Here is a 12,136-nt window from a genome sequence, read left to right as displayed (position 1 = left end):
ATCCACATCTATGTTCATGTTTAACATTATATTCACGATTGTTAGTACTTCTGCTAGCACTAGAACCGCAGTAAAACAGTTTTTGTGGAATAACGACTGTATTTATTGCAGTTTGACTGCGTTCCCTTTATCCGTCGTGGTTGTCTTGAACGCGCACTGGTAGAAGGCGTGGTCAGGAAGTGACATGTCCGCGTCCTTATACGGAGGACCCTCGCCTTTCTCCGGTGACTTGTAGGTTAAATTAGTTTATCTTTTTCGTCTCAAAGTTTCGTCAGTTTTTGCTGGGACAGCGCCCTGCGGAGCTCAGCATGGGTACCGTCCATGCCAGGGTAAGCAAAACTCCGCTAAACGTGCGAGCTGGGACTTTGACCTCCGTGTCTGTGTTTAAGTGAGTTATCTGACAGAGCGGCTGCTGGAGTGAGAGGCCCTCTGCACTGTAATTCAACAAGATACAAACAAGGCTCAGGCATTCAGCTCACTGTACAGAGACTGGATTCATTCAGGCCACAAGTTGTAGTTTTTTATTAACCACGGTAAAATGCTAAGAAGCTATTCCAACTGTGTGTTTTAGACTCATAGCATGCTAGTGGTGTCTTTCCTTTTGCTGCAGTTTGAAAGGCTTTGGTGTGCTTAATGAACTTAAGTGAGGGTTGTTTTTTTTCCCCCCACTGCTGTACTTATTATGTTTATGTATTTATCTAGTACAGGGCTGCGGGTATGGGTTTATTAATAAATGGGTCATATGTGAATAGGATAACGAGTGTCTCACATGTTTTATCGATGATACCATATCTTTAAAACTGAGCCAGATAGATGCAGTTTACTGACTTGCTTTAATAAGTAATAACAACAACAAAACTGTAAAAAAAATTTTTACAGTTTTGGTTGTAAGTAGTTTAAATATTTGTTTTGATTTTTTTCATCTGAATTTTGGAAATGATGGAGAACTTATTTTTAATTTAAAAATAAAAAAAAAAGAAAAGTAAATTATTGTAATTCCCGTTATGAAACCTTAACCTTTTAGAAGTATTTCCACAGACCTGACCTCAATGTCCCCAACAGTATATAGAGCCCCAAGCCTGAATCACCCTGTAAAAATAAAATAGATTCTATGCACATATTCACATATATGCACAATTAATTTCACAGTCATTTTTGTTTGTTCAGTAAAACACTCTGTGAAGTAATTATATATCCAATTATCCAATATATCCATTTTACTATGTCCTGCAGAGCCTAGACCCTCTGCCCATGCATGGGCCAGAGTTAGGAGTTCAAGCTGACGACATTGATGCTCCGGAGATGGACCAAGAGCCGAAACAAGAAGTTCTTGAAAATAAAGATGTAAGGTTTATTCTGTGCCAGATTGTAAATGGGACGTACTCGGATTACCACTGTCACATTGCAATACCCATCTTTACACTATAATTACACTCTGCTTGATAACTCTTAAAAAAGGTGTTTTCTTGACAATATCATTGTTTTAATATTATTTAGTATTATTTATATATATATGACAATTAGCCAATTTATCTAAATAATAACATTTATGTAAATACAAATATATAAATAAATGTATATTTTTTTCTCTTTGGGATCTTTACCATTTTTTTGTGCGTCTGTCTTCTCTGTTTTTCAGGTTGTGGTTCAACAAGTGCATATAGACGGGCTTGGAAGAACCAAAGAGGACCTGCTGACTTATGAAATCTCAGATGTTTTCCAGGCAAAGAACTTGATTGATGTAGGTACATATTAATATGTGTGAAATGATTGTTTCCTGTTCAGCTTATGGTTGTGAGTAGTTGTAACACATGGTTCAAACTGTTGTGCAGGTTATGCGAAAGTCCCATGAAGCGCGACAGAAGCTTCTGCGTCTCGGGATCTTCAGAAAAGTTGAAGTTGTTATCGACACCTCACGAGGTACTGGCAGTCACTGTGTGGTCTTCAAAAATGACTTTGTTATGATTACATATCAGACATATTACAATGAAGTCTTTATCTCAAACGTATAAGAAGAAATGGAAGAAAGCCAACCTATTCTCGTGATGAAAAATGTTGACCATGTCCTGCTCAAAAAGACATAGGAGGAAGCAAATGCTTGTTCATTCATATCTCTATTTAACTCATCATATTTCTTTTTGTTATAGAGTGTAATATATACATGCACACAAGCTTTAAATGTTAATAGTTATGACACTAAACTTTGACCATTGCAATCAAAATTTAGAGTTTAAGTATTTAACACCCTGTCTCATCTAAATACTTCTTTGTAAGTGTTTTTAATATATTCTTTTAACTGATTAACACACAGATTTTGTGCATCTGTTCAAATTCTTCTCCATACTATTCCAGATTTACTCCATAGACAGCTATTCACATGCTCTTCCTTGTTGTCCACACATAAATCTAAAAGTTATGACTGTCCAATTGCAGGCTTATTCATGTGAGATATAGTGGCAAGAAAAAGTAACTGAACCTTTTTGAAATGTTGTATTTATGAATACAGTTGTCTTAAAATATGGCCAGCCAATTTTCTGGGTCACAGTAATGTATAAACACAAGTTAGTTTTGACTAATAGCAGACAATTGATCTTATTGTTCATGCTGAATACATTATTCAAACTCACTTTTAGGTCATGGGCCATATACATGCCAATTTGCTCTCAAGTGGGCTGGAGAAATAAAACCAATGCATAATAACTACATAATTACAATGTTTTTCCTTCAGTTTTCACCTTTCTGTAAATGCAAAACAAGTTTATTCTTAGGACAGATAATCTCATCATATTTAAAGCAAAGTTAAAGACAGCTTAGTCCCCAAAATCTGTGCAATAGAGCTCTGTTTTTGTATGTTCATTTTCTGCTGTTACTAGATATACACATAAATTTACAGATCATATTGGAAAAGGCACAACTAACTTGTATAGAACTAGAAATACTTTTAATTCTACATACATTTTCATGCTTGTGTAGTAACAAACATGAAAACAGTGTTTTACCACCCTGCAACTTTCACAGTTTACATCCAGTGGCCCAAAGTTGACCTTGTCACTTGTCTGGATTCAGAATATGAATACCAAGACTACTGACATTTAAAGTGGAAACTAGAGTTGGCAAACCTTTAGTCCATGAAGTGAAACAACATTGATCTCAGGTTCAGGTCTCTAGATTCAGCTTAAGGTTTAAATGAGTTATAGGAGCTGGTTAATGTGCCAATACATGTCTCTACAATATGCAGGTTACCATGTTGACACACAACAGAAAAATTGTTGCACTTCTGCAGTTTGCTCACACACACTCCACATCAGTTTATACAAGTTTATAAACAAACCCGGGTAACTGGAAAGAACTCTACTACTTCCTTACTGGTACTGCATTGATGTAATTGCTTCTGAGTAAATGTATAGCAGTTAGATATTTTGATTTGTTTTCTCTTCAGGGGAGGATGCTCTTCCTAATGGCCTTGATGTGACCTTTGAGGTCACAGAGCTGAGACGTATGACAGGCAGCTACAACACAATGGTTGGAAACAATGAAGGCAGTATGGTTAGTGCCAAAAAGAGCTTATGTCATCTTCCACTCTCTGAAAGTAATGCAGTGTTGTATATTTTTCTCTGTGTGTGTTAATGCAGCTGTTTAGTTCAGTGTATTTTGAATATTATAAATATTAGGAAAATGCTGATCAGTTTGTTGATTCTCCTTCATTTCAGGTACTAGGCCTAAAATTACCCAATGTATTGGGTCGGGCAGAAAAACTGACATTCCAGTTCTCCTATGGTACCAAAGAGACATCATACGGTCTGTCTTTCTTCAAACCCCAACCAGGAAACTTTGAACGCAAGTAAGACATGAAAATGATGTGCACATAGGCATTACCTGTATTGAGTCACCCAATATCAATGTAGAAACAAGTTAAACAGTAGAATTTACATTTTTTTCAGTCTAGAAAATTAAATATTTTAAAATGTATTAAATCATAATGTTATACGTGTTTCTCTACTTGCTGTAAGTACCCTCACTATGCTGTTGTTGACATTGTGGATTAAGTAGGTAAATGTTTGAGCACTCTTTGCCGCAACTTTCAGTGGGTGTATTTTGTAATTGCAAAGCATTATTGTACTGATGTTTTCCACTTTTCATATCATTTTCAGTATCACTTTGAATGTCTACAAAGTCACAGGTCAGTTTCCATGGAGTTCACTGCGGGAGACGGATCGAGGCATATCTGCAGAACTGAGCGTAAATACCTGCCTATTTCTGTTTTGTACAACTAAACCTATTTAAACTGGAACATTCTTGAACATGGTTTTGATGAATTAACACATTTGAGTAATATTTCAAATTAGATGAGTTTAAGAAAAACTACCAGAAAGTATAAGAATGTTTTAAGAGCCATAAAGTTCATTTCTGAGTTGCAGTATTGCTCCAAAGACATAGTTTGGACTTTTCTTGCATAATCTAAAATAAATATATATATATATATATCTTGGATAATATGTTGTCTCTAGCATTTCATAGGCCTTTATTTAATCATTATTCTTTTTTACTTGTAAGGAAACTGCTATATTATAAATATAGACATATATAAAAACTGGTGCTGTCAAAATTAACGCGTTAACGTAGATTAAGCCGCCATCACGATTAACACGATAAACATTTTTTAATGCTATTAACGCATCTGGAGTATGGAGGGCAGAATGACTCAAAATTCCTGAAATGTTTCTGTCCACACATTTCTAGCAGTTTGTCCAAGTAGTTACATTCGCACACGCGCAAATGGGCAGTAAATCTGGTAGTGACGGGCAGCTGAACCAATCACATTGTGCAAGAAGGAATTTTCTTTTTACTGAAGCACTTGCAGCTTAAAATATCACATTGACGCGAAGCATACTCTAGTCAGGGATGCTGCTAGGACTTTGGCTAACACGTCATCCAGCTTGCGACAAACCACTCACGGAGCATCGGGGGCTCAGAAAGTCTACCTCGGACATATTGACTAAAACAATTGCCAAGTGAATTACAACAAACTGCAGACCTTTTAATGTCGTTGAGAACACGCGCTTTGGTTCCTCATTTCAAGGACTTGAAGTGCCTCCCCAAGCGTTACACAGAGAGAGAGTGGATAAATGTTTTTTTTAACATGAATGTTCAAGATGTTCAGTAAACATGTTAAGTGCATATATTTTACCTTTTTTTCCGAGTCTGTTTGCTCATGCAAAATGAATTGCAATTAATATAGATTAGAAATGAATGATATATATATTAAATACAGGGAGTGCAGAATTATTAGGCAAATGAGTATTTTGTCCACATCATCCTCTTCATGCATGTTGTCTTACTCCAAGCTGTATAGGCTCGAAAGCCTACTACCAATTAAGCATATTAGATGATGTGCATCTCTGTAATGAGAAGGGGTGTGGTCTAATGACATCAACACCCTATATCAGGTGTGCATAATTATTAGGCAACATCCTTTCCTTTGGCAAAATGGGTCAAAAGAAGGACTTGACAGGCTCAGAAAAGTCAAAAATAGTGAGATATCTTGCAGAGGGATGCAGCAGTCTCAAAATTGCAAAGCTTCTGAAGCGTGATCATCGAACAATCAAGCGTTTCATTCAAAATAGTCAACAGGGTCGCAAGAAGCGTGTGGAAAAACCAAGGCGCAAAATAACTGCCCATGAACTGAGAAAAGTCAAGCGTGCAGCTGCCAAGATGCCACTTGCCACCAGTTTGGCCATATTTCAGAGCTGCAACATCACTGGAGTGCCCAAAAGCACAAGGTGTGCAATACTCAGAGACATGGCCAAGGTAAGAAAGGCTGAAAGACGACCACCACTGAACAAGACACACAAGCTGAAACGTCAAGACTGGGCCAAGAAATATCTCAAGACTGGTTTTTCTAAGGTTTTATGGACTGATGAAATGAGAGTGAGTCTTGATGGGCCAGATGGATGGGCCCGTGGCTGGATTGGTAAAGGGCAGAGAGCTCCAGTCCGACTCAGATGCCAGCAAGGTGGAGGTGGAGTACTGGTTTGGGCTGGTATCATCAAAGATGAGCTTGTGGGGCCTTTTCGGGTTGAGGATGGAGTCAAGCTCAACTCCCAGTCCTACTGCCAGTTTCTGGAAGACACCTTCTTCAAGCAGTGGTACAGGAAGAAGTCTGCATCCTTCAAGAAAAACATGATTTTCATGCAGGACAATGCTCCATCACACGGGTCCAAGTACTCCACAGCGTGGCTGGCAAGAAAGGGTATAAAAGAAGAAAAACTAATGACATGGCCACCTTGTTCACCTGGGCCCTATTTCAGGAAGCCGGTTTAGAAAACTCAGAGTGAAAAACGATACTCAGGGTTGAGTAACCCCGAACTGTCCAACTCGGAATATTCGGTTTCAGAAAGGCTGATAACAATTGGTTCAATCAACGCGGAGTTGCTTTAACCCCAAATTAAGCGCGCGCACGAGGATACATAAAGCCCTGATTAGTGGAGCACAGATTAAGCGAGTCACCATGGAGACGGAGGGAAAGAAGGCGCAGTCAATGTATTTTACAGCGCTTGAGGCCGAAATTCTGATGGCAGCATATGCCGATAACATGCAAATTTTGCAGAAAAAAAGTAACACAGCCTCAGCTGCAAAAGAAAGGGAGCATGCATGGCAAAACATAGCCGACAGAGTCAATGCGTGAGTGTTAATTTAAACATTGATCTAGGGATTTCCACCCATTTAACACGTTATTTTATTATATTTTATTTCATTTTTTATTTCATACATTTTATTTTGTGACGTGATGTGAGCGCAGGTGCAACCCAACAGGCCCCAAACGTTCCTGGCAGCAAGTAAAAATGAAAATATAGTCCAAACAGGTAAGGTGTAATTGTATTATGAGCCATAGTGCTTGGTCTGTTTGTCCCATGTAAATCAATTGCAGTTAGAGGCTACATTAATTTCCCCTCTGTAAGCACTTATTGAAATTATCTGAGCATTACAAGTACATATTTGCTTACTCTGTATGCTCAAATGTGACCCGTTATGGCCACTAGAAAAAAAGCGGAGGCCCGAAAAACAGGTGGGGGTCCTCCTCCACCACCACCACTCACAGAGCCTGGCCACTTGGCTTCCACATTTGTGATAATGTTGGCAGCATCACATATGATCTTCACAGTGCAGAGAACACAAATTAGCATCCATTACTAATAATGAAATAATTTGTTAGTTTGAAATGCTACAGGGAACTATGTACCTGTACATTAATGCTGTGGAAAGACTTCCTGTTCACATAGTCTCCTTCATTTACTGAAGGAGCAATGATTGGAATGTGAGTGCCATCTGTACAGCCAATCACGCCTGGGAACCGTGAAAATAAATGTAAAATTTAAGTAGTAGTTCAAATATCACCACATCATGAATTAAGTTTTGTTCATCCTGCTACCTGCAATTTTGTGGCATCCCTCTTTGATAAATCTTGTGGGTCTATGACCGGGGAACACCACAGACGAGTACAGGAGACGTTTCAGTGCAACTGTAACATTCCTGACTGCCCGACAGACGGTAGCCTTGGAAACGTGCTCAGCGTCACCAATATTATACAGAAAGCTCCCGTTTGCAAAAAACCGAAGTGCGATACAAATAATATGTACAGAACTGAGAGGATGTCCGCGATGTGTCACATGAGCAATATTAGGCCTGAGGATGTTATTCAAATAAATTATAGATTGTGCTGAAAAACGGTAACGTTCACACAGGAAATCATCAGGAAATGATAAAATGTCCAAACGCGCTCTAATCACTCTCTCCCGGCGGAGAGCTCTGCGGAGAATTTGGGCTTCAACATCTACTGGCTCTTCAAGGAAGGAGCACGCCATGTCTGACACTTCCTACAGTCAGGTTTCCGACAAAGAGGCGGAGAAAGTCAGGGTTAGTTGAAGTAAACCTGCTAGGGGGCAGGTTAGCTTCACGGAGTGTGTCATCATAGTAACTCACTCAGAATTAATCTAAACTCGCTTTGTGAAACCGAAAACCCAGAGTTTTCGTTAACTCAGGGTATACTTACTCAGAGTTTGCACTAAACCGGCTTCCTGAAATAGGGCCCTGATCTGAACCCCATTGAGAACCTGTGGTCCATCATCAAATGTGAGATTTACAAGGAGGGAAAACAGTACACCTCTCTGAACAGTGTCTGGGAGGCTGTGGTTGCTGCTGCACGCAATGTTGATGGTGAACAGATCAAAACACTGACAGAATCCATGGATGGCAGGCTTTTGAGTGTCCTTGCAAAGAAAGGTGGCTATATTGGTCGCTGGTTTGTTTTTGTTTTGTTTTTGAATGTCAGAGATGTATATTTGTGAATGTGGAGATGTTATACTGGTGTCACTGGTAAAAATAAATAATTGAAATGGGTATATATTTGTTTTTTGTTAAGTTGCCTAATAATTATGCACAGTAATAGTCACCTGCACACACAGATATCCCCCTAAAATAGCTCAAACTAAAAACAAACTAAAAACTACTTCCAAAAACATTCAGCTTTGATATTAATGAGTTTTTTGGGTTCACTGAGAACATGGTTGTTGTTCAATAATAACATTATTCCTCAAAAATACAACAATAATTCTGCACTCCCTGTGTGTGTGTGTGTGTGTGTGTGTGTGTGTGTGTGTGTGTGTGTGTGTGTGTGTGTGTGTGTGTGTGTGTGTGTGTGTGTGTGTGTGTGTGTGTGTGTGTATATATACATATATAGTTGTTTTTTTTTAAATTGTATTTCACAGGACTGAACCTGTGCTAAAAGAAAACTATTAAAATTCTCTTTGAGTGTAAGCATACATTCTTTGTGTTTATTCCCCATTGACTTCATTATATTGCATAAATGTCTGTTACAAGCTTAAATATAAAGTTGAAAAAGTGTAATTACAGCTATCAATCAAGTAATTGCGATTAATCACGATTAATTACAGAAAATTGTGAGATTAATTAGTTAATTTTTTTAATCTATTGACAGCACTAATAAAAAAAATGAATGTAGCTTCTGGAAACTCTGGAAAGTCAAGCTAAATCTGAAGAGCCATAAACCTGATCACCAGTAGCAGGCGTCTCCTCTGCTTGCCAAAAGAAGTTTGATTAGATTGTGTAGAAGTGGAAAAAGGGCCATTTAGCTCACTCGGTAAACAATTTCCTGATAAATTCAAAGGCTCAGTCACATGTTTGAAGTCTTTATTTTAAACAACAAGACTTTCATTTTGTAAATTACAGCCCCTACTTACTGCTTTAGGGTGTGTCTCAGTCATCGCGTGATTGACAGTCGTTACCGTTTCAGACGTCATTGTTCTTTTGTTTCTCAATCAGATCCACCCATCGTTCATTTCATCCAGTTTCTAAACAATCAGGAATCAACACTAAAAATGCTTTCACAATGGGTTTTCATTAATCAATCGCTGATATCAAATTGTCCATCTTTTATGTATAGACTGTGGTTATACAGAATTGAATTCTATACAAACAACAGTTATTAAATGACATCTGATTATCAATACCCATAGTTTCCTGTGTGGAAGACCAGCCAAACTCTGAAGTGGGAAGGAGTATGGAGAGAGCTTGGCTGTCTGGCCCGCACTGCCTCTTTTCCTATACGGGAGGAGAGCGGCCATTCTCTGAAGTCCTCACTCTCGGTATTTCTCTGTTTGTTTTTTGTTTTTAAATTAAAATTTATTTGTTTTACAGTGAGGTTACAGTGAAGTTAAATGCTTATTTTGAAAAGTGGAAAAAGCCTGAATTTTCTCAAAGGCTCCATGGAAATAAACCTGCAAATATGATGTTTTGAATTGCAGCATGGTATGGTGATTGACACCAGAAACTCCTCCATCCTTCCCAGGAAGGGTGGTCTGTTGAAGATCCATCAGGTTTGTTGTTCACCACTAAATTAGATCTATTTTAAATGCTATGTAGAAAGTTAGTGACTATTATCATACACAAGCTTGACATTTTGTTTGGTGGTTGTGTAGGAACTTGCTGGTTACACTGGGGGAGATGCCAGTTTCTTAAAGGAAGACTTTGAGATCCAGCTCAACAAAACACTCTTCTGGGACTCAGTGAGATTTTTCATTTTACATTTCAGTCAGTTGCCACAAAATCTTCCCTAAAATTAGCCTGTTAAAAAGGCTGTTGTGCTGATTAGATAGCTTTACTAGCCAATTCATTGACTATATATGATTAATGATTATTGATGTCCAATAATAAAGTAATGGAAAAAATGGCCTGTTAACGGCTGGCCTCTTTTTGCTGATTCAGCTTGACTAAACACTGAATTTTTCCCTCAGGTCCTTTCTGCCTCATTGTGGGGTGGTTTGCTTCTACCCATTGGTGATAAGCCGACAAGTATAGCAGACAGGTAAAAACTCACAGCACACTGGCATTACTAACCAGAGGTTTGATGGTCCTAGAGCTTTGTAAATTAGGCTGTTGAAAGTGATGTTGCTGTCCAACATCTATAATGGTTAGCATTTAAATCTTTAAAAGACCACTTTTTATAATGGGAAACTTGGGTGGTGTCTGTAGTTACAAATAGGATCTTTTTCTACTAATTCAAAGCAGATTTATCTGCCTCCCTTAATGACTGTCTGACTCTGGTGTGGCTCAAAAATTTAAACTGTCTAGTCTTATCCCTAAAACCATCCATCAATCGTTTTCTTCCACTTATCCAGTTCAGGGTTGTGGGTGGGCTGGAGTCTGTTCCAATTGCTTTAGCAAAAGACATATAAAGTTCAGTTTAATTTAAATTTGTTGTGTGTTTTGTACTTTGTTGATATTCTAGGTTCTATCTTGGTGGCCCCACCAGTATCAGGGGTTTCAGTATGTACAGTATGGGCCCACAGAGTGAAGGTGAGGCATTATCTCAGATAAGCTGCTTGGTAACCAGAATGAAGTTTGATGATTAATTGAAAGGTTATGTGCTGGCTTTACTGGTATGGCAGGTGACTACCTGGGGGGAGAAGCCTACTGGGCTGGAGGCCTCCACCTCTACACCCCTCTACCCTTCAGACCAGGCATGGGAGGCTTTGGTGACCTCTTCCGAACCCACTTCTTCCTCAATGCCGGGAACCTTTGTAACCTCAACTATGGTGAGCTTTTAAAACAGATGAGCACTATGTGTAATTCTTCTGACAACGTAGTGTTTTATTCTATTGTATATAATATCTTATTCTTATTATCCTATCCTATTCCATTGTTTTTCTTAATTTTTGCTACTGTAACTTTGCACTGTCCACTTTCTGCAACAAATTTCCCACGTGTGGGACTAATAAAGGTTTATCTTATCTTATCTCTCTCTTATGCTTATTTTTTACCAAGACCGGATTAGGATTTTATGTTGTTAGGACAAGTATTGCTCAGATTATGAATACATGCATTTGCCTATATGGTTGGGTTCATATGTACATTTTTGTTCAGGTGAGGGGCCACAAGCGCATTTGAAGAAACTGGCTGAATGTATACGTTGGTCATATGGACTGGGCATTGTGCTGCGCTTGGGGAACATTGCCAGGCTTGAGCTGAATTACTGCATTCCCATGGGAGTCCAAAGTGGAGACAGGTAATGCTAATTTTATCAGCTAGTCTAAGCTAAGCTGATTGGGACTTATTTACGGTTTCTTTAAAGAAATATTAGGCCAATAGAATCACTGTAAATAGATGATGAATGATGAATTTTAGTCTGAAAAGAACAACACATTCTAACTGACCGCAATCAAATTAAGTATAGTGGTGGTTTCTTTAACGTCACTAATTAATTTACTGTACATTACAGATCTGTTTAAATGTGACACTAAAGAACTTATTACTCTAAGTTTGACAAGTGTGAAACTGTGTCTGAACATTGCTATGGAAAAATTAAGAAATGGATTACTTAAAAAAAATCTGTATTACATTGCAGTTGTAATGATGTGCAACAGAAATAAGCTAATAATTGTCTTTCAATTACATTTCAATGATTCTTTATTGTCTTTGCAGGATATGTGACGGGGTCCAGTTTGGAGCGGGAATCAGATTCTTATAAAACTGCATTTCTTTCCTGCCAGATAATTGCTTGTACATAATTGTTGCAACCAGTTTAGTTCAATAAAACTATTTGCACTGACTTTCTGTTGTG

At 38.2% G+C, this 12,136-nt stretch overlaps 1 protein-coding gene across 2 annotated transcripts; it reads left to right on the top strand.

The window, feature by feature from the left end:
• The first annotated feature begins 147 nt into the window (after positions 1-147).
• samm50 (SAMM50 sorting and assembly machinery component) lies at positions 148-12,125 on the top strand. Of its 2 annotated transcripts, none has more exons than XM_085462524.1 (15): positions 148-329; positions 1,234-1,344; positions 1,640-1,741; positions 1,833-1,920; positions 3,440-3,546; positions 3,711-3,841; positions 4,152-4,239; positions 9,534-9,662; positions 9,822-9,893; positions 9,996-10,082; positions 10,311-10,381; positions 10,805-10,874; positions 10,958-11,111; positions 11,440-11,581; positions 11,998-12,125. In XM_085462524.1, the coding sequence occupies exons 1-15, from the start codon at positions 309-311 to the stop codon at positions 12,041-12,043; spliced, it is 1,419 nt and encodes a 472-aa protein (XP_085318650.1). In that variant the 5' UTR covers positions 148-308; the 3' UTR covers positions 12,044-12,125. The 2 variants fall into 2 exon arrangements, with proteins under 2 accessions (XP_085318650.1, XP_085318651.1); XM_085462525.1 differs by having other exon boundaries at positions 151-329; positions 10,805-10,872; positions 10,965-11,111.
• The last annotated feature ends 11 nt before the right edge of the window (positions 12,126-12,136 follow it).

The sequence above is a fragment of the Copadichromis virginalis genome, linkage group LG7 (assembly GCF_057382275.1).
Source record: "Copadichromis virginalis isolate Kocher_CV1m ecotype Utaka linkage group LG7, C_Virginalis_male_GT1.1, whole genome shotgun sequence".
Lineage (NCBI taxonomy): Eukaryota > Metazoa > Chordata > Actinopteri > Cichliformes > Cichlidae > Copadichromis > Copadichromis virginalis.
This window is presented reverse-complemented; position numbering and strand designations above follow the sequence as displayed.